Source organism: Manacus vitellinus, unplaced genomic scaffold, assembly GCF_001715985.3.
Source record: "Manacus vitellinus isolate BGI_N305 unplaced genomic scaffold, ASM171598v3 scaffold_2_pilon, whole genome shotgun sequence".
Classification (NCBI taxonomy): domain Eukaryota; kingdom Metazoa; phylum Chordata; class Aves; order Passeriformes; family Pipridae; genus Manacus; species Manacus vitellinus.
Genome location: NW_021940208.1, coordinates 3,797,539 through 3,820,613, shown reverse-complemented (window position 1 = coordinate 3,820,613; position 23,075 = coordinate 3,797,539). Strand labels below are relative to the sequence as shown.

The window sequence follows — 23,075 nt, the reverse complement described above, 5'->3', positions numbered from 1 at the left end:
ATATTTTTCTGGTAACAGGCTCCCTTACAGAAAATTTAATTTTTCTTGGAAATCATAACTGTAGTTGCTGGTGTGTCAAGCAGCAATAAGAAGATCCCAAGGACAAGGGCAAGATCAATTTGGTTCTTCTCTGCCTGGTTTTATCTAAGACTATGAGTAGTAGTTGCAGCTCCTCAAAGCAGATTCCTTGCATCATGAATGACTGAAAGCAGTGTTACAAACTGTTAAATTCAGACAGGGATTGGAACTTCCTTCTTGTAATTTTTTTCCTTAAAGGAACTGGACCTTCTTGCAAATAATTTTTTTTCCCATGCATGTAGGAATATATTATACTCCCTGATCATTGTCAAAGAAAATGCCCTTTTGGTCAGCAAAGGTGCTGCACAGTCCTCAGGCCTCTAGGCTGATAGTAACAGTACCAGAACAACAATACAGTGATAATCAAGCATGAATCCTATGTTTGTGTGTTTTCCAGAAATTGGATAATTTTTTAATAAAGATTTTCAGGTGATAATTTTTGCAACAGACTGGTAATATTATAAGTGTTTAGCTCCTAGAGTCACCCTTCATTAGGGTGACTGTCTTGTACTGTTATTTTAATCAATAGTATATTGTTTCATTGAAAGCACTGCTTGTACAAGATTTGCTATGCAAAGGCTAGAGATTGGATTAAAATTAGTGTATGGGACCATTCTATAAAGCATTTCCCAGGGAGGCTGTTTTTACAGGAAGATTTTTGCAAGGTAAGAGAGCCAGAATTCGGGTCATAATTATTTACGGCACAAAATCACAAAATATGCAAACTAATGAGACAGCAATATAATCATTACCATGAAAGACCAGTGTAATTTTTTTGGATGAGGAAGAACTGACAAAGCATATCTTTTTGTTTCCAATTTTATAAAATGGGTAAATTAATTCCAGAGATGGAAGAGAACAGGGTGCCCCAGATGGTGGTCTGGCAGCCAACAGTGAACCAGGAGACATGGTGGTGGTATTAAATAATGACTCTTGCAGTGTCACCAGTTACAAGTTTCAGCATGTCTGAATTCTTTCAAAAACACCTCTGTCCAAGCATCATTTTCAACAGCCTGCAAGTGTAGGAATGACTCATGCTGAGGGGAAAGCTCTAGTTCCACAAGGAGACATATAACTGCAGAAATCCCAAGAATTGCACACCACAAGCTGCCCAAGAGGAATGGGAATGCTTTGAATCCAAAATCAATCAAGAAATAAAACTTTCCTTTTTTGAAAGGGAGAGAAAGAACTAGGGAATGAAAGAAACCAAAGTGGAGAATGGCACTTGCTCTGTTTTAATGCACCTTGTCAGTCTGAAATCCTGATAGTCTACATTTGAGGTTTCCTTTTAGATAAAGGCAGTCAGGTCCTGGCTGTATAACGTCCCACATGCCAAGAAGATGATAGAATGCTCTAGAGAAGATGAGTCATTGACAGTCAGGATGAGATTACTGGAGGGAGCCAACCTTAGCTGGCTATGCCTTTCCTGGACTGGAAAACATTCAGTCCTGATGTGACCTGCTGCTCTTGGCTTCAAAATCTCCTTCATGCTCTGAGCTGAAAGTTAGGAGAGGAGTCACATGGACTGGGGGAAGAATCTATGAGAACTGGCAACAAGCCAACCAGACTGACCTCAGGAGTCTCTCTCTACCACAGCAGTTTATGAGATCTCTCTGCAGGGCCAGCCTCAAATCTAGCTGTAAATTTAAGAATATTTATATGTCTTGGAGGGGATCTTCAGAAATCCTTGTTCAAATACTCTCTTTACAATCACTTTTTCCTGCACCTATAGGCAGCAATCATGTGAGTACTAACTGGGACTGCATTCATATCAAATGTCACAGGTCAAACAGAGCAAAATTTCTTACATGGTTCATTGAAAGTATACCTTGTTAAAAGTGATTCTTCCAAAAAGAATTCATTAATTTTGGTTTCTTAATAGGAAATACAACGTTTCCAATGAAACAGCAATTTTGCAAAATCAGTTTTGTCAAAATCCAGTTTTCTTTTTAAAAATATTATGATGGAAGAAGACTGGCCAGTATTATTAATTCCATCTTCAAGTATTTCTGTGTGTGCTGACAGGGGATCACAAGGGACAGACCAGGGCAATTTCCACAGAGCAGATCAACAAAGAAATTGTAGACTCTGAAGGGCAGCATAGCATTGCAGTTGAAAGGCTGATAAGACAGTGACCTACAGTGCATGACATATATTTAAGATCTTCCTAACAAGTTGTGATAATTAGATAATATTAGATTATGTCTCCTAATTTAGGTGTCTAAAGTTAGACATCTCAATTTAAGTTGGTCATTCTAGTCTGTCTTCACAGAGACTGTGAAGGAAGAAGCATCTCCAGAGATGTTATCTACTTTATTTTCCACTTAGACTACTTCAAAGGAGTTGCTATTGGATGTGCCTTGTCTCTCCAGTGTCTGAGAGGGCTGTCAGAGTTGTCCGGCTGAGCATTACACAACCAACTTTTAGATATGTAAAAGTAGTGGAAGAAATCCCATTCTGCACTGTATTTTGTTGGCTGAATTACAGTACATGTGGCAGCTCTCTGGCTACCCTTTCCCTTTGCAATAACAAGTATTCTCCACCTTCTCACCTGAGCTGGACTTTTTCCTAATGTTGCATATTAAAGGTCTTCCATGCTCCAGTTCAAAGTTGGCTACATTTTACTTTTAGATACTACCCAAATATTCTTTGGGTATTCTGGGCACACATACATTAATGCTGGCTGAGATCATTGGTTTTGTTAAGCAAGTCAGTAATGTTACTTCCTCAGTGATATGAATAAATAAGACTGAGAAATAGTTTCTATAGCAACTGAAGTTGCATAAAGATTTTCTCATTCTTTGCTATGAGATCTTAGCAGCTGTTCTGGGTGTTGTGTCATCTCCATCTTAGCCACGTTTTCCTTACACATTCAAAAGATGAATAAGAGGAGCATCTAGATCTTCAACTAGACCAGCTTGCTCGGAGTCCAGTCTAACCTTACCCTGACTGTTTCCGGGAATGGGGCATCCACCACCTTTCTGGGTAACCTGTGTCAGTCTTTAACCACCCTCATTGTAAAAATTCTTCCTTGTATCTAGTCTGAATTTATCCTCTTTTAGTTTAAAACCATTATCCCTTATGCTGTTGCTACAGGCCATACTAAAAACTCTGTCCCCATTGTGATCCTTTTCTAAAAGCAAGCGCAGATAATGTGAAGTAAGTGTAAGAGCCAACCTTTGTCCCTTTTTGAGACCAGGGGGTTTATGAAATGAGTTTCTCATAATGGACAAATAAAGGAGAACAATGCATGTGCTTATCATTGTCTCCTTACTGACAGACATACTTGAAATGGAAAATAATAATAATAAAAAATTCAAGGCCCTTCCAGGAGAGCTTAATTGCCCACACTGTGAGTGCCATGAAAAGACCTTTTCATGACAGAAGCCACGGTTCTCAAATGGAGTATGTTTTATCCAGTATCAATTTCTAGGCTAAAGCAGTGGTGTCCCTACCTCAGATTTCAGTGGCAAAGGAGGAAAGTGTGAATGGGAGGCATGTAAGGTGATGCTGCCTGTGCGCTAATTACAGTCCCAGAGGTTTAGGCCTCTAACAAAGTGCAGCTATTTAGAGCCCCTTCACCTGCCTGCAGCCCAGAAGCTGCATTACTCCTTTCCTGAGCATCTCTCACTGCCCTGTCACATTTACATGGGAGAAATGAGGACTTATGGCCCTTTTAGATTTTATTTGAAAAGCTTTAATGCAGCCTAGAGTCATACAAAGTGCTGAACATGTATAGATATGGAGCATTCTGAATATTACCCAATTTATGAACAGCACACTTGTCCTGAAATTACTAGAAAATTATGGGAAGTTTGCAAATATTTCCTGCTTTTTCACTCTACAGGTCACTAGCTGTCATTGCATGCTGGTTTCCTGCAAAACACCTCAATGGAGAGAAACATTTCCAAAGCACAGAAGTGTGACTCTGAAATCACACCGGGAAGCACTCAGTCTCACCATGAAACACACACTCCATGGGATCCTATGGGCAGATTTTTTCTCATCTCTTGACCACCTGCATTTGAAGTGGGCACTTGATGGTGTTCCTTTAGCTGGTGTTCCCTTTGCAGTCAGATTCGCTGTATTGCAGCATGGCAGTTGCAATACCAAAGAGCATCTCTTTTGATTTAAAAAGCTCCTCTGAAAATTTTTTGTACCAAAAGTCCAAAGATGCGTATATATAGGTATGCATATTAAGAAGCCACTTGAATTATGAATACAGTTTATTCTTGTTGACTCCACATTTCTGTGTGTGTGGACCCTGGGGAGGATGTGATCCTGTTTGCTGTTACTGTGTTGCATTTCTCTCATGATACTTTTATCTCTGCACTAGAGTCTCTAGCTACATTGACCTAGTGAAAGATGGTATATATTATCCTATGTTGTGTAAATATTTTTATCCATTTTGAATTACCCTTTGCCTTGCAGGTACGGCATGAATTGTCTGATCCAGTTTGAAGATTTTGGCAATGCTAACGCTTTTCGTCTCCTCAATAAATACCGCAACAGATACTGTACATTCAATGATGATATTCAGGGTAAGTACTGTTAGGAAAATCAAATTTAACCTTCACCTTGTCATGAGAAGAGGTGTTTAATATCACAAGACTGTTTATTATACAATAGTCAGTTGTCAAACAAATTTTAGAGTTTAGACATAAGCATTTAAAAATACAACCAAAAGCACAGCTGTCTGAGTTGAAAACTGAGTCTCCGTTGCTTTTAGGAATTTAGCTGTTCATTGCAGAGACATTGTTCAAGGGAGAAAATGGACTATGTGCTTTAGATCATTACAGTAACTTAGAGAATTCCATTAATTTTCTATAATTTAGCCAAAACAATGATGACGTTTTAACAGTTTTGCAAGGCTTTCTGTTTCCATGAGCCAGGTGGTCATTAGCTGAGCCTGGCATTGTCCCTCTACTGTTATCTTCCTTATTCTTTGAACAAATGTAAAGGTAAACCAGCTTCTTTACTCTCCATGGATGCTAACTCTGCAGTAATCTGAGAACAGATCTGTTCTCCCCTGGAGTGGTTAACATAACTCTTCCAGTGTCAAAGAGAAATGACAGCAGCAAAGCTGAGGTTATAGCCAGCATGTCTCCCAGGCCCTGAGAGGCTCAGCAGTCAACAGGATTGCTCAAATGCCCAGACGGATGCAATCTGCATCCTGGTCTGATGCTGACTTTGCTTTAAACTATTGGAAGAGCTGTTTGCCCATCTGACAGGGACAGGATCTTCCCAAGTGATTAAAATCAACCAGTTCTTCTCCTGTGAATCCCTTCATCTCTTCTTTTGTCTAGTCCTGCCTGAAATTTACAATGGTGTATTTAATTATTTGCAGTAGATTGAGTTTATCCTCAATTGTACTTGGAAGTGAGTGGAAGAAATATCAGTGTTATTTTTCACACAGTGGTGGTTCCTTTGTGAGCAGACTTTCCAGTGCTATGTCTGCATCTTCTGCTTATCTAGCAATATATGGCAGTGTGTGTAGCAGCTTCTTCCTATCTGTCATGGCACAAGAAGGAGTAAGACCCTGGCTTGTGGGAATATGGTTGGTGTTATGGGATGCATGGACCTGCTCGAAGACATTTTTGTGAAGAGTGTTTAGAAGCAGAGGAGCTTAAGGCATTTCAGAGAAGGGGAGGTAGATGCTCCTGTAAAAGAAGATTCATAAGGTATTCTTGCCACTCACAGAAACTTTCAGTGAAGAGGGAAGCACAGAAAAAGAGAACCCAGGGGATACATTTTTTAATTGAAGTCTTGAATGGAGGAACCAACAATTCAGACTTTTCTGAAGATGGGCAGATGAAGGCCCTAATAAGAAGCCAATGTTGTAAAGATTAGTTGCTCTCTCAGCAAATCAAAGGGGACTCAGCAGTGAAAAAGAAAAGAGGCCAGGTGATGTGGCAGGTCACACATCCAGGCCTGGATGTAGGTTTTCTAGGCAGAACTAGAATGAACTGGAAAACTTTCTTGGTGAATTAGAAAGGTTCTTTTGATTAATAGAGGAAAGAAAAAAGGCATATTAATGCTAAACTGAACATTCTGAGTGGGAAGCAGGAGACTGTATTTTTTATAGTTTTCTTTTGGCCATATGTCATAGCTGAATGCCTCAGACAATTCTTGGTAATGACTCCTGCCGAGGAGCAAACCACATCCAAGAGGATGCTCTAAAACAGTATTGCCATAGAATGGACTTTATCTGATTCTCCCCTGTTAAATGTGTGTCACAGCACATGGATGTCAAGTCCCCTGAAAAATCTTTGGAGTTCCACCTTTTGAAACAGTAAGATTTTACCTCTTAGTAGTAAAACTTTGTTATGTTCTCAAATAAAGCATTTAGTTGTCACTGTTTTCACAGTAGTAGATAAGGGAAGAAATCCTGCTGATCTTTTGTACAACAAGCAGTGAGTCAAAGAAAGCAAGCCACTGGTTTAGACTTTTTTATGTAGTTGTCAGAAAGAAAAGGGAAATCCAAGTCAGGGTTTTGAGGACCTTTGGGAAACTGAAGTAACCTGGATCTACACAGTTAACTCTCTTGGAGTCATGGCAGAGATAATAGAGTTGAAGCTAGGATGAGTAGTCTGATTTACCCACCCTAATACACCCCTCTGCATCCACATATGAGAAGGGTAGGAAGTGGCATTTTGTCACTTACACCCTCCAGTTCTTTGGGTTTGCCTCAGACTTTCTCTTTCCTAACATGCTGGTGTTTCATGACTAGCCTACTTAAAGAAGTGAGAGAGTTCAATGTAAATGGTGTTTAAATTATTAATGAGAATTATACAAAGCCTTTTTTAAGCAGGCCTGATTAATTTTACTCAAGTGAAACAGGAACAGACCTCCTTAAGCCTGAATTATCCCAGCTTCTGAGCCAGTATTGTTTTCAGTATGTTGATTTAAAAACACATCTTAGGTACAAGCAGTTCAAGTTAGATCAGGCCTGAGCTATAATAATTTGAACTTGTTGCCCATTGGTTAATTGGACTCTGGATGCAGTGTGTCTACACACACACAGAGCTGAGATGTGGGAAAGAAGTATAACTTGCTTCTCTTAAGCTCCCTTAGGCCTCCCTCTTGCTGCCTCAGGGCCTACACGAACAGAAAAACAGTTTTAATATTAACATCTATTTTTTTTTTGTCCTACAAATTATCATATTGCCAAATCCATCCTAACCCCACAGAATGAAAGTGACTCAGACTCATTCCAGTTGGAGCCAGCCTGCTGATGCTGAGCAGGATGCCTGCCAGGTACCACAAACTGGGACAGAGTGATTGTTCTTAGCCTGAAAGCCATTAGCCTGGGAGCTAGCAGGAGCTGGCTCTCAGTGCCCGTGTGGGAGCTCCCATTAAGGGAGTACTTCTCCTTCCTCTATGGGGCTGATGACATCACTCCTTTCCCAGCTCTGTCTGGGTTCATGCAAGGGGCAACAGCTTCAGTTTCAGCTCTGAGGGAGAAAATTGATTGTCACTTCTTCCTTTTTTCCAGTAAAGTACCAGGGCAAGCTGTGAAGCACATAAGAAATCTAAGGGACATAAGAATGCTTTAGCTCCTTCTCTTTCTCTTTCTGCTCTTTGATCCACTTAGTTGTTCACAGTGATAAACAGAAAGCAGACAACTTGAAGTTCTTACAAAGGTGTCAAGTCTGGTGAATCCCTGAAGGAGGCATCTCTGGATTCCTGCTTCATACAAAAAATTACGTAAGTTTACTGAAGACATTAGTTTGGAGGGGACTTCTGGACATCACCCAGCCATCACTCAAATAAAAGATGATTTCAAACTTAGATCCAACTTTGACATTAGATCAGGTTCCTCAGATCCTTGTCCAGCCAAAAGTTTTTCAATGTCTACAAGGCTGGGTATTCACGATCTCTTTGTACTGCCTGTTCCAAAGTTTTGTCATCTTCCTTGTGCATGTTTTCCCCTAATATCTATTTGGAATTTCACTAGATGCAACTTGTGTTCATTGCCTATCAGCTTTTTGTTGTGCATCTCTGAGAAGAATCTGGCTTCTTTACAAACACTCAGTAAGTGGTTGTAAACAGAAATTAGTTACCCTCTTAGTCTTCTCCAGCCCATTCAAACCCAGGTTCCTTGGTCCTCTTTGTATACCCTGGTCATATCTGTGTCCTTCCTCTTGACTTACTCCAGTTTTTCAATATATTTCTTGTGCTGAAAGCCCCCAGCTGGAGATGCTAGTCTAGGGATGACCTTAAAAGTGCTGAAATAAAATAAAACTGCCTAAACTTCTGTTGACACAGTCTAGCAGGCTGTTGGCCTTCTGTGCCACAAGGGCTCATTACTGGCTCATCTTGAGCTTGCTGTCCACCACTACCCCAAAGTCTTCTGCAAAGCTGCAGGACTTTTGCTGACCTTAATGAGGTTTCCCTGAGCCCATTTCTCCAGCCTGCTGCGATCCTTGTGAATGACTGTTATATCCACTACTGTATCAGTCACTATCCCTAATTTATGATCATCCATGAACTTTATGAGAGTGAACTCTGTCTTATCATCCAGGTTGTTAGGAAAACTTAAATAGTATTGGCCTCTTTGTACCACTGACCACAAGCCTTTGAGTCTAACAGCCCAGCCACTTTTTCACCCTCTTTATTGTCCACTCGTTCAGTCTGTATCTCTCCAGTTTGGCTACAAGGATGTTTTGGAAGATGATTTCAAAGGCCTCATGCAGATCAGAGAAAGCACACAGAGTCCTAGTTCCATGCTGAGAACCTTAGGTGTGTGAAGTTACAGGGTTTCTATGGTCTTCTGCCTATTTAGCAGGGATTTTCAACAGGCAAAGTCCATGAGACCTGATGAGATGCATCTATGGATGCATCAGAGATATGTGGCCAACGGCATTACAAAGTCATTCTTTGAAAGGTTTTGGTAATTAGGGAGATTCCTAATTCCTAAAAAAAAAAAAAAGGCAAATGTTACACATATCATCAAGAAAGGCAAGAAGAAGGATGCAGGGAATTTTAGCCCAGTCAACCTAATATCTGGGGATTACAAAATAAATCTTCTGGAAGGTGCACCTAGGAACATGTAGATGAATGAGAACAGTATGGATCTCCCAAGGCAAATAATTCCTGACTGACTCAGCTGCTTTCTGTGGTGCTCACTCAGTACTGAACAGCAGAAGTTGATCTGCAAATTTAGTCAGAATTGCAGAAAAATGAAGAAATCTCTGATCTGTTATTTAATTAATTGTATCTCATCATGTCATTCAAAAGCCTTTCATGCATACAGGCAGGGCAGAGAGAACAGTACACAAAAGCATAAACCATGTTATCTCCTGGCTCTGACCATCTTTAGCAGTCTTTTAAAAGTAGACCTGATAAAAATATAACTGATTTATCTCAAAGAACCACCAATTTGAGAGTTTCAGATGTATATAGTTTGAGACACTGTAAACAAACTGGATTTCTAAAATCCCAAACACCTACACCATTCAAATGAGACCTCTTCAAGGCACTTCAAGATGAGAACCCCCAAATCACTAGTCACATTAAAAACCCTTGGCCTTTTGTATTTCCCTAGTCCCTCCACAACTAAAGTAGTCTGCAGGCCATATTTAGAGTCTCCCTTTCACAGAACCTCTCTGAGTTTTTCCCTAGTCATTAGAGCAATGATTCCCCTTGTTTGTTGGACATGTGACTGCTCATGAGCCTCAAAATATCTCTTGACCCACCAACCACTTTTTCTCATTATCCTAGCAGATAACCTTTCCATAACCTTTCCAGGACACTTCAGAAAACAGTGTCTGGGATGAAGGAACAGTGCTCCAGACCTCAGCTGAGTCTGGGAACAGGCTGACTCCAGTGCCTGTGGCTTAAAACATTGGGCAAGTTGGAAATCAATCCTGTGCAAATGCGGCCTGTTTTGCAGTCATGTTTGCGTGTTCTGTGAGAAGCAGGTGAAAGGAGTTTTTGGCTCAGCAGTAACTAATTTCAGCAGATTAAAATGGTGCAGTTTCTTACTTTGTTGTTTCAGCTGGCATGGAAAATGCATTGGTAATTATCACAGGAAGCTGAGGAGGGGGGAAACACAATAGGAAGGGAGTGCAGTACAATAGCAAACTGTAGGACAAAGCAGGCAATGACCTGCCAGGCAGCTCTCAAGCAGCACACTTTCCCTGGGGATAGGTGTGGAGATGTTCTTAGTCCTGTAGAGGTTCACCATTACCAGTCCCTCTGGACCTGCTGTGCCCTGCAGCAGAGAGGCTCCTGCGTTTTCCCTTGGTGCTACTACATTAACTACTTAAGGGCCGGCTCCTAGGATTGTGTTGAAGTCACACACTGACTGCTGCCCAGGCAGCTCAGAACAGTAAGGAGTCCAGTCTGTAAATGGGCCCCAGTTTCTTGGGCTTGGTGGTGCAGCTCTGTAAAGATCTTCTGTCATTTTGGGGATTATGACATTTGTTTCCTTTCCCTCTCCTGTTTTTCTTCTTTGTTGTTTTTCTTGTTCATTGGATGCCACTTGCAACTCCTCCTTTGCAGTGAAGAACAGCATAGATCACCTCTGTGTTAAGCTGTGATATTTTAAGTCCAGACTAAAGAGGCAAAATGAACAGAAGAACAGGGCTGTGTTCTGATTTAGCTTAGCTTGTGGTTATGGAACAGCATCCACAGAATTTCCGCTGCTGCGATGGGGACAGGGATGCTTTTTTGCAAAGTGCTGACATGCCTGGTAGCCTCTGCCTGTGTGGGCTCGGGGGCTCGGTCTATGTTGGCACACTGGTGTGCAGGCTGGCACTGCATAGGCTGGAGGGAGGGCAGTGCTGCAGGACAGCGCTGCGGTGGCTATAACCTGTGGTTATGGTGAGGCACAGTATCGTCCGAGCACTTCACAGTGGAAGGATTAAAAGCAGGCACCTAGAGATGACCTACATTAGGCATCTCCATTGTCAGGCAGCTCTTCTTCATGCCACCACATCTTCTGGGTCACCAGTGTCCCTGGTGTTATTAAAGAGAGAGTTTCTTTCCTGAGCATCAATGCTTTGCATTTTACCTCTCTTCTTGTTGATGTACTCCACATAATTTCTAGGTTTATTTTCTTAATGCCTTACAGAGGCCCTTTGGGGGAAGGCTAACACTACCCCGCAGCCATGTAGGGGAAGACCTTGAGCTGCAACACTTCGACAGCTTTTTGCTCCAGCTTTGTTGTGTTTGACTTTTAATTATGTATTTGGAGTGGATCTGGACAAGCTCCACTCTGCTTTCCAGTAATGGGCGGGATTGCTGCAGGGAGTTAATGTGAACCAGGATTTGGAAAAGCCCTATGCTTCCTCCTCATCCATAAATTTAGATATATTTTCTTGGCTGCCCTTTCCTGGAGCTGTTAAACTGGAGTTTGCTGTTCTCTGAGCCCTCATATTGGCATGGTTTTGACAGGGCAAATTGTAAGCAGGCAGGTCAAAGGTCAAAAATAAAAGATCAGTATGAATTTGGCCATCTCTTCCACCAGTGTGCTGTGGAGAAGGGGGAACCACCCACACGGGTGTGAAGAAACAGGCAGTGGTATTGCTGCGGTTCCCATCACTGCTGCTGTCAGAAGGATTCAGCACCAGGTGGGGATGCTCAGCTCACCTCAGTCAGCCCTCTGGGCCAGGGGACTGGGCACTGACAGCCTTTAACGTGAGGGGACTCCTGCCCCCAAGCACCCACAGGGTCCACAGTTCCTCCTGTGTCCCTTGCTTTAGCCACTGGGTGCTGTCACCCAGAGCACAGCCTTGACATCCACACTGGGCTGTACTTTCCCTGGTGACATGCCAGTGCTGCCCATGTCTCCATGTGCAATGCTGCTCATCCCTCTGTCTGCTGTCCCCACTCTGAGGAAGGGTAACATCCCCGGGCATGGGTGCCTCTGTGCTGCACCCTTTTCCATCTGTGCAGTGTCTCCACGCTGTAGATCCTTTTCCCGCGTTTTACTCCACTGTAGCTCTACTGACATCTACTGGGGCTTGTTTTCACTTAGATGTGGAACATCAACAATATCAAACCAGAGGGAGTTTCCTTATGTTTTACAATATTCTGAATGTGCCTGAGTGCCAGAAGTTAATTCCAACAGGGATGGCCATGTTCCTGAGTATACCTTAGTTTTAAATGCCTCTCTTCTGTGCTGGTCCTGTTGCTCCGGACTTTGCAGAGTGTCTCCTGCGGTCTGCTTGCTGTTTTGTGATACTGTGTTGAGTATTCACTTTGAGTATTGGACAGAAAGGATGATTTGCAAGCACTTTCATTTCTTCTCTCTCTGCCCCTCCATATCTTACCTCAGATACAGAACAGCCAAGCTGGCTCTTGCTAGTTACTGAGGGAAGCAGTTATCCACAACAGCAGCATTCAGTCTCTTTGTAAAGCAGATAGACCAGCATGTCAAAGGATGACTGTTTTTTTCTTGACACAACTCATGGTGAGGAGTTCCCTGCCCCAGTCTGATTTTGTCATTCTTTCAGAACCGAAGCACAGTGATTAGCCAGTTCATTACATGAACCAGCTGTGAACTCTCTTCCATAGAGATGCTCTGTTGTTCCATGCTTAGAAATTGTAATTATCAAAGAAAAATATTGAGCTAAGGCCAAGGTACAGAAACTTTATTACTTGGGTAATGGGGGTGAGATGCAGTTTGGGAGATGTGGAGGATTAGAAAAACATTGGAGAGAGAGTAGGAGGATTAGGAGTGGCAAAGCTGAATAGAGTCCTGCTGTTAGTCAGAGCTGCAGTGCAAGTGCAGGGGGATGAGTAATGGCACACCCAGTCCCGCAGGTCTCTGCTCTGTAAAATGCATGCTATCCTGCAGACTGAATCCATGCCCCCTTTTTTTCCATACACCTCACTTCTCAAAGTTGTGCTAGTGAAATCTTTAAAACATACCTCAAGTCCCTCTACTGAATCTCTCAAGAGCATTTTCCACCTAAATGGGTTTGCAGATGGCAGCATTTGTCCCATCAGACTTCTTGACAATCACAGGGTATAAAGAAATTTTTCCTGGGTCGGGACCAAGAGAAACAAGGTATTTCTCTAGTTACATTTCCCTCTTTTAAATACTTTCCTGGCATTTATTGCTGCTCTTGCTGTGACCTGACGCACTGTCACACTGTAATTGTTTTACTTCTGGATTTTTAACTCTGATCAGTTTCCCACTCCCACCCCCAAAGGGATGTGGGGATTTCTAGGCAAAGTAAGCCTGGGAGATAGTGTGTGAACATGTGTGAGTGTACATAGATGTTCATACTCTACTGCCTGTCGCAAGCTTGGCATGGCTGACAACTGTGGGACCCTGGTCTCTCCCCATTTCTTTGCAGTTAAAACTGCCACAGTGGGATCCCTTCCTGCACAGTTCAGATGTCTGCAACAGAAGCATCTACATGTATTGCAGTTGTCTCATCTCTCTTACAAAAATATGGTGGTAGTTACTCTTCTAGGGTGCACTTCATTTGACCCAGTTCAGGTGTCTGCTTCAGCACGAGCACGAGCAGGATAATACATGTTTATTTAGAGTCCCATCCTTAGCATCTGGCATGGCAGCACACCAAGCAGTCCTGCCAATTACAGACTTACCAAAATACGAAGAATGAGCATGGACTAGATATGTGACACTCATAAAACACAAAATCTAAAAACTAGGCAATTTTGTGGTGTTCTTTTAAATTCCTTGAATGTTCATTATCTTTTTCTGTAATTTTTCTAGTCCAATGGCATTCCACTAGGCAAATACATTACTCTAAATATGGCTTTAAGAGGCAGAGATTTACTGCTGGAGAAGCAAGAGGAAATCCTTTATACACTTGCTTCAGTTGTCTGACATGGTAATACTGAAGCAGCAGGGCACACAGTGGCTGGTTCCCTCCTGATCAACTCCCTTTTAAAAGGACTGGACTCAGGTTGTCTGGATCTGGAAATGTAATGATACAAACTGTTTTCTGAGCTAATGGAGGGAATTCATCCTGGGTGCTGAAGCAAGTGTCTCAAGTGATTCATCTCAAGAAAGAAGCTTAGAAAGCTGTCAACTTTTAGTCTAGTCTATTTTTTGTTTAAGACATGAATTCTTGCAGTGCCCTCATGAAGTTGTGGATGCCTCATCCCTGGAAGTGTTCAAGACGAGGTTGGATGGGGCTTGGAACAACCTGGTCTAGTAGGTGTCCCTGCACATGGCAGGGGAGTTGGAACTAGATGATCTTTAAGGTCCCTTCCAACCCAAACCATTCCATGATTCTGTGAAGTGATGCTGCCATTCTGCAGCTGGTGTACTGGTGTGGACACCATGGTAGTAACATTTGCTGCAGGAATGTGGCCACTGTCATCTCTGCTAAACCAGAATCACTCTTAAGGGAGGCTAATTATTAATTTTTGGAGAACTAAACTCATTTGAGTTGTAAGCACAAAATGTTGGAGAACAAATGGTACTAAACAATACTTCTGGTCTGGCCAATAAAGATTTTCTTTGTCAGAGTGGCTTATACAAGTTCCCTAAACAAGATGAGCCATGTCAATTATATTACGTTTCTGGCAGAGTAACTATGCTGCCACTAGGTTTTCTGCTTGCATGGAAATAATAAAAGAATGAATCATTCCCCAGTGATATATCAGTAGATTCCTAGCTTAGCTGTAGTTTTTACACTAAAGAAAAGGAGCAGGTAAAGCTGAATTTGTTTTCTGGGTCCTTGAGAGACAAGGCAGCTCCATCTGCTGGTGTCACTGCTTGTGGTCATGTCTGCTCATGAGCTGCTGTTTCCCAGCCAAGCTGTTCCTGATGCCTGGCAGCACCCCAGGCCCTAAGGACCCGGCAGGGGACCTCACTGAAGCACTGGCTGCTTGAAACCCTGATGCACTGGCTGATTACATAGGCAAGAAAATAGGAAATGCTGGAAATTTGGTGAAATCAGGTTTTTAGCCTAAAAGTGTTTGTTGCCTGCCCTACCCATGACCACCCACGCAAAACTCGTTACTTGTGAACTCCCTGATTTCTCACAAAGCTTCTGAAGATGAGACTGTAGAGACCAGCATTAGAGCTGGGGATAGATCAGAACTGGGGAACATCCAAACTGGTATCCTTTAAAATGCTGAGGAATAAAACCAATGGATTGGATGATCCTTATGGGTCCCTTCCAGCTTTACATATTCTGTGATCAAACTTCCTCTTTCATTCCCAGATCCCCTTTAACACTTGCATCCAGCTTGCCCAGGTGACCTGAGATACCACCAGTGCTTGAATTCTTATTAGCTTGTGCCTTATTTGATTTCTTCCCACCATGTTCCTTCATCTGGGATAGGACATTAGATTAATACTGCATGTGATTTATGTGAGGTAAAGAAAGCTTTATTCTGTCTGGACATCTGCCTCCCTTGAAGGATGGAAAGCTGTAGATATCATGGTGGCTGTAACAGCAGGACTCTGCATTCCATTTACTGCAATATTTCTCATTAATGTGGGACCAACTCCTTTTCTGAATGACTCCTTAATGCTTGGCAGCAAGGCGTGATGGCTTTGAGTCGGGGTATCAGAGTGTTAGGGGAGTAAAAACAAATGATGATGCTGGGCTGTGAAGGTAAATAGGAGAATAGGATGGTAACTCCATGATCACAAAGGATTTTGAGACAAGGGGACCCAGGTTCTGCTACAGATGTTTTATGTGACCTCAGACAAGTCACATGCATCTTAAACCCTTGGGAGTCAGGTATTAACTTCTTCTGACATTCTAGGATTCAGTGTCCCTTTGACTCTACATCGAGGGAAATTTGTGTTCTTCTGCCTTGCAGGGAAATTTAAATATTAATATTTCAGCATAGGGAGGGCACTCTGATCTTTTAATGACAGAATCTAAGAATGGTTTGTACCACAGTCTTTCTAACAGTGTGTCAGCAGGGTAGACAATCCATTTGCCACCATGTCCATCTCATGGTGTTTCTCTCTTTCAGGCACAGCATCTGTTGCAGTCGCTGGCATCATTGCGGCCTTAAGGATCACAAAGAACAAGCTCTCTGACCAGAGGTTTGTTTTCCAGGGAGCTGGAGAGGTAGGAATATTTTTAAGCTCATTCCTAAATATGATCTAACTTCAAATTTAGAGAGAGAAAAGTCAACTATTAAACTTCTTGCAAGGCTTGACTTCTTGAAAACAAAGCACAGAAGCAGGTTCCTTGTCACTGGGTGGGATTGGGCCCCACAGGTGGATCTTGCTGCTAGGTGGAAGTTACCAACCATCTTTCAGTGACTTCTTAGCCCACAAGTCCTGGGCAGACTCCCTGGATACTACGAGGCTGCCCATGAAGTGACTACCTTTATAGAGGTCATTTATGAGCCAGAGTGCCACAAGAATATTAAGGAGGCTGGTTTGAGTCCTCAGGGTTGGTATCTAGGGTAAACCAGAACTTCTTTAGTGGTAGAGTTCAAAGTACTCAGACTCACAGGACTGTGAGAGCACAGCTTGCTTTTTGGAGTCAGTCATATTGCCCTATGGCAGACGTCAGGTAGTCTGTATGGCACATTGCTCAAAGAGAGAGGGGGAAGAAAAAGCCTCTGAAGCCTTGTCTGTGGACTAACAGTTCAGGACCTATCTCAGCTCTTGCCCATGGTGGAACTTTGGGAAGCTCTGTTACTGTTTTTCTATCCCACAGTGAAACAAAGCTGGCTTGTTCTTTTTCTTCACCCCTGCTGGCAGACACATCTGTTCTGGTCACCATCTCTGTGGTGCAGAGACCCTACTGCTTTGTTATAGTCCCCACTGGGGCAGGAGGGCCAGGCACAGCTGTAGAACCACAGACACCAACACAGCATGTTCAGGGCTGCTTTTCCAGGCAGGAATGGGAGAAAGACTTTCCTCTTGCAGGACTCCCACTTGGCTGTGAGTTCCTCTGTAGTTGGCATCTCCAGCAACATTTGTTAAGTGTCTGCCCCTTTTCCCCCCCTGCAGCAGCTGGTTCAAATGATGGAGACAGCCTCTACCTGTCAAGGTACCAACTCCACTGCTCCAGCTCCACCTGCAGCCTACTCTACTGAATGATTGTGAGGTTTTTTATTTATGGCAGCACCTACAATGCTAAAATCAGCCCCATGCCATGGCGCTGTACAGCCATGGAGCAGAAAGTCTCCCTGCTTTGTGCAGTGCTGGGAGATGACCCAACCCATCTCTCATTTAAAATCTTCCCCCACAAAAGATGATGATACCCCAATGAAGTGTTTATATACTGTGTTTCAGGCTGCATTGGGCATAGCTCATCTCATCCTCATGGCCATGGAAAAGGAAGGAATTTCACGAGATGATGCCATCAAAAAAATTTGGATGGTAGACTCCAAGGGACTGATTGTGAAGGTGAATTTGTCTTCAGAGCTGAGCCCCATTCCCCTGCCATGCCATGCCAGCTAAAGAGGCCAGAGCAGACAGATACCTTGGACTCCTGCTCAGCCCTAGAGTAAAGGCTGCAGTTTTATTGCAGAGCTGTTCCTGCTTTCAGAGGACTAGGTCTCATGGGGACAACAGTGTGCCAGCAGCACTGGTTGCTCTAAAGGCAACGCTTCGGGCTGGGCATCTAAAGTGGTACACTGCTAGCCATAGTCCCAAGGAGTGCTGGAGGTATTGCATGTCATATGGGGTATTAGAACAGCGACGTTGTGCCCTGCTTGGTGACCCAGCCTGGCCCAGCTGCATTTTGGACTCCCTGTGTCCCCTCAGAGTTGTCCCTCCTCAGACTTGAGACTTGTATTTTATGTACAAGTGTATGCCAGCCACACAATGTAGTTTGGTGGGTGAGAGGAGCAGGGACCAGCCCAATGTGACATTACACCAACACCTCAGTGCCTGACTGGCTGATGCTGAGGTCCTGCTCTGTGGAATCTGGTTTAGGTAGAGGGCTGAGAGATGAAATGAACTGAAGAAGATGAGTTACTAAGTTATGTCTCCAACTTTTGCCAACAGACCAAAGCTTGACTCCTCCTTTTTCCTCACAGGGCAGGAGCCACCTGAACCATGAGAAAGAACTGTTTGCCCAGGATCATCCCAGTGTGGACTCATTGGAAGAGGTTGTGCAGAAAGTGAAACCTACAGCAATTATAGGTGGAGTTCACTTAATAAAAATTTTCTTGTCAATTCAGTTCTTAGGAGAGTTTCTGTCTTTCTTCTAGAGTCTCCTTTTGTTTTTGTAGTCAAACCAAAATAAGCTTCTTTTACCCCCATTTTTTTCAGTTGAGTTCTCCATATCCTTTCCCCTTCAGCCCTGGGGCACAGGCTTCCTCTCCTTTGGAGCTGTAGGAGCCCTTCCAGAAAGGGCTGTAGAGAGAGGTGCTAGGGGAGGCAGGATGTGAGGCTCTCAGCAACAAACATGGCTCTGGCAGGCTGGCCAGGATGAGAATGACAACAGGCACCTCAGGCAGGTCTTTGGGAGTCAGAGTGATGCAATCAGACTGGCCAAAACACTGTCACCCACTCTGTCCAGAGGAGCAGAGGGTTTTATTTTGAGACAGGCTTTTAATCTCACCATAATATGAGAAAGAAACATCTTCACCTCTATCTCCAGAGATTAAGCCTGTTCCCTCCGATGGTTCATTTTCCAGTAGAGGCGTTCCAGTGGGATCAGCCCAACGCACGAAAGTCAGACAGTCAGAAAGCACTGCCTCACTCTGCTGTTGTTGTTTCAGGTGTCGCAGCTGTTGCAGGAGCTTTCACTGAGAAGCTGTTGAAGGACATGGCAGCCTTCAATGAAAGGCCCATTGTGTTTGCCCTGAGCAACCCCACAAGTAAAGCGGAGTGCACAGCGGAGCAGTGCTACCGCCTCACCGAGGTACTTTCTGGTGGTGCCCAGTGACAGGAAAAGGAGAAATGGCTATAAACTAAACCACAAGAAGTTTCACCTCAACGTTTGGAAGAATTTCCTTATGTTGAGGGTGGCAGAACACTGGAACCAGCTGTACAGGGAGGTCATGGACTATCTCTCTCTGGAGACATTCAAAACCCACTTGGACACGTTCCTGTGTCACCTGCTCTAGGTGATCCTGCCTTGGTGGGGATTGGACTAGATGATCTCCAGAGGTCCCTTCCAACCCAAACTATTCTGTGTACTGGACTTCAGTGGAGGGAAGCTGGGTGCTCTGGATACACTGTGGCCATGACTGTACCAAGGAAAACCACAGTGGTACATGGTGGGCAGACAAGTGACAGTGTGTCTAAGTTGAAATAAGAGAGGTTCAAGTTGGTCATAAAGAAAAACTTTTACACTGTGAGGAGGAGAGTCAGGAGGGGGAAGAGAAGCCCAGATTGTTTCTGCAGTCTCTGACCTTTCAAGTTTTTAAGACCAGACTGGATAAAGCCCTGAACAACCTGGTCTGATGTCATAGCTGACCTTGCTGTGAGCAGGATTTGGGTCCCTACCAACTGAAATTACTTTGGGTAAAGAAAGTGTTTGCCTCTTTCACCCACAGCTGTCTGAGATGTCTCATCCTTAGCAGTTTGTGTCAAGTAATTGTTTATGTAATGGTTTCATCACCCAACTTAGACCCAGTGTCACTGAAGAATTACTGTCATATGGATTGACTTGGCATGAGAGGACTCCTTGTCTCAGTGTTTCCTTTCCCTCCCCACCACCTGCCTATGGCCAGAGCAATCACACAGCCCCAGACCTTTATCCCTCATGAGTCCTTCTTCACACTCCATAGATGGTTGATAAATGGATAGAGAAACTCCTCAGAAGGTCAGAGAACTTGCAGTGCAAAAACCTACTCAGTGCTCAGTGGCCCTGTCCATGGCCCTGTTCCTGGCTCTGGGGACAAGGTACTCCAGAAGTGTCAGCTGGTGGTGCCTCCGGTGGAGATGCCTCTCACTGACTGGTTGGAGATTTGTCCACTTAGTCACTGATGTCCCTCAAGCACAGTTCATGGTGAGCAGCAAAACTAAGATTTCTCTTCTGAATCTGGATGCCTCTTTCTCTCTCTTTGATCAGGGACGGGGAATATTTGCAAGTGGGAGTCCGTTCCCAAAGGTAACCCTGCCAAATGGAAAGACCTTCTTCCCTGGCCAAGGAAACAACGCCTATGTCTTCCCAGGAGTGGCACTGGGAGTCACTGCCTGCGGAGTCCGGCACATCTCTGATGATATCTTCCTCATGACAGCAGAGGTTTGCAACTGGCATTTAACTAATATTTTAAGAAAAGATAATAAGAGGCACATGCACCTACTTCAGGTGTTTTCAAGAACCTGGCCCAGGGCAAGGAATGGAGTGGAAATGGCACAGCGTAGCAAAAAGCTGCAGCCTTTTTCCAGCTCAGGGAAAGTTCAAGTTTCCATTGCAGGTGCAGGAGCCATGACAGGATTCTCCTCCTTCTCCACAACTGCTGTCCTAGCACAGCACCTCCACCATTCTGGCTCCACTTTGAAGTCTGTAATGAAATGAGTAGCGCATGTATTTTGAACAGGTCACAAGTTCCCACTCAGAAATAGTCCGAGCTCTGATGCTGCTGAGGTTTCAGCCACATACCATATGCTAGGGAATGTGGTATGTGCTTGAGTCCATCTCTATAAACTAGCTTGCTTTTCTTTCTAGGCTATTGCTGCTGAGGTGACTGAGCAGAATCTTGCAGAAGGAAGACTCTATCCCCCCTTGGGCAGCATCAGAGATGTGTCTCGCAAAATTGCTGTGAAAGTGAGTACTTCCACTCTTACTTCCACTTTCCTTGGTAGGGAGGGCAGGAATTGCCTTGGCATCATTTTTGCTTAGTGGTTTTTTTAACTTATTCTAAAGCCTAGAGCAATGATTCTCAGGAATTCTTCTAGCCAGAATTGCTGCTCTGATTTCTTCCATCATTAAAGCTCAAATGTGAAAAATATATTCTCATTCTGGGTGCCTCAGCTCACACAGCTCTGCTTTATTGCTTGAAGCTGTGAGAACTCAGCACTTCAAAAAGTGAGATTTAGAGTCAAATTCAAACATGACACAAGTTGCCAAAAGATTTTAGGTTCCAAATTGCTATTTTGAACCTTTCCTCCTCTATTTAATAGGGGCCTAAGTAACTAAATACTATTTCAGATCTGGAATTGTTGTCTAATTATGGATTTGGTTCCCTGTTTACATCAAATTTGTAATTCCCATTCAGAGACACCCACTGAGAATCACATTGGCCTGCTAAGATTACTGACGGATGCATAGCGTAGCTGAGGAGCTTAAGGGTGCAAGTGGAGGTGGTTAAAGGGCTGCTCCCCTTCAATTGCACCCCCCAACCATTTTGCCAGGGCTGGGGTGTGCATTTCTTACCAGCCAGTAGTTGCAGGCAGCTTCCATTCCCTGTGAAGGCCTGAAGTGCAGCTGACTCAGAGTATTGCACAGCGAGAAAAAAAGCAAAAAAGGGCACAATTCTGAGAGAAGGGAAGAGGGAAAATACAGCCAGGGCCAAACTGCAGTTGGTTTCAACTTCATAACATGCCAATGTTACCAGTTCACTTTGCTTATCTTTTTGCAGATTGTTGACTGGGCCTACAAGCAAGGCCTCGCTTCTTGGTACCCTGAGCCAGCAGACAAGGAGGCCTTTGTGAAACAGTTCATTTACAGTCCCGATTATGAGTCGTTTCTTCTTGATGATTACAGGTGGCCCCCCGAAGCCATGGAAACACAAAATATATAAGGTTTTGCGAGAACTGTTTTCTCATTTTTGCCATCAGATCCCCTGTCATTGCTGATATAAATGCACCTCCAGGCTTGCAGAATGGTAAAAGTAAATTATTCCAAGTAGTTTTTTATTTGCTGCTGCTTTTTCTCTGTGGGAACATGTCAGTAGAGAATAAAACAGATTCCAAGATGGACAGGGGATACTCCAAGGAGAGAGCTGCAGCCCATCCCCGTCAGTCAGCACTGCATATTGCTGACTGCTTAACATACTGCCTGTTCTCAGCTCAGCTGCCTTGGGATAAGCTACCTGGGCCACCTCAGAAGCACATAGTCCCATTCCTAGTGGAAGTGCCCACAAGAAGTTCAGACCCCCACTTCCATAGGTGGCAGCTGCATGCATGGTCATCCCTCACACTCGACAGCCACACTTTGCCTGTGGCTCTCTGGATGTGATAGGAAGTGTGTACATTGCCCTGGGAGAGCTGCACACTTGGGGAGCACTACCCTTTTCTGCTTCCAAAGTCCTTGATGTTTGGGGAGTTTTAACCAACCTAAGCTAGTGCATGGGTCACACAGCCTGGCACTGCCATCTGCCACCCACCATGGAAACAAACTCCAAAACCTCTCTCAACCCCATGGGGACAACAGACTCCCTCCCCTCCGCAAGTCAGGTGGCTCTCCAAGGGAACAAGAGTCAAGGGACCCACGGGGGATAACCAAGCTATCCCCGAACCCAGATACAGCCATCACATCATTGGTGCATCTCCTGCTGGACACTGCTAAGGAAGCACTGCAACCAGCCAAGGGCCCTCCACAGTCTGTCTCTGTCACAGAGTTCCAGGGAGGCCTCTCCCAGCCCTGCAAAATTTTTATGCCCCACTGAATACTGTCCCAGTGGAACGACAGTGTTCCTGACCGTAACTGGGATAGAACAGAGGGATTGCTGGCAGCTCTTCCCTTCCCGGTTCTCCCTGCTCACACAGAGCAGGCCTGAGACTGGTTACCACAGATTCTATTTAGTGTCTTTAAGTGACTTTTTAGTACCAGGAAATGCACCTCATCCCTTTGAGGATGAGTCATAGTCTCCCCAGTGTGCATATGCTTGTAATGCCAGCACTTTTCATGCTCCTCCCATAGATATGACTTCTCACCTAGGCTAAGGAAGGAAAGACAAGACTGTCAAGTTTCAGGTTCAGGGAGAGACACCAACAAATACTCACATTTCCTGAGCAAGAGATCTTGAAACTGACATTTCCTTGCCTTTTCCATGGCTTTTGGAAAGAGCTCTGTTTTTGAGAAGGGAGGTAGAAGGGTGACAAATTCTTTCTTTTGTTTCAGAAAGATGCCTACACCGCTTCTCCTTAGTTCCTCCCCTCTTCTCCTTCCCATGCATCTCCCCAT

General features: G+C 44.0%; 1 protein-coding gene across 1 annotated transcript in view; it reads left to right on the top strand.

Annotated features, from left to right (window-relative positions):
* The window catches only part of ME3 (malic enzyme 3), a 53,605-nt gene extending 31,808 nt beyond the window's left edge, over positions 1-21,797 (top strand). Inside the window, exons 6-13 of the mRNA XM_029960930.1 lie at positions 4,510-4,619; positions 16,003-16,100; positions 17,282-17,395; positions 18,031-18,136; positions 18,718-18,860; positions 20,016-20,189; positions 20,616-20,714; positions 21,529-21,797. Coding sequence (XP_029816790.1) covers positions 4,510-4,619; positions 16,003-16,100; positions 17,282-17,395; positions 18,031-18,136; positions 18,718-18,860; positions 20,016-20,189; positions 20,616-20,714; positions 21,529-21,690 — 1,006 coding nt within the window. The 3' untranslated portion in view covers positions 21,691-21,797. The remainder of the gene's footprint in view (positions 1-4,509; positions 4,620-16,002; positions 16,101-17,281; positions 17,396-18,030; positions 18,137-18,717; positions 18,861-20,015; positions 20,190-20,615; positions 20,715-21,528) is intronic.
* Positions 21,798-23,075: the final 1,278 nt, after the last annotated feature.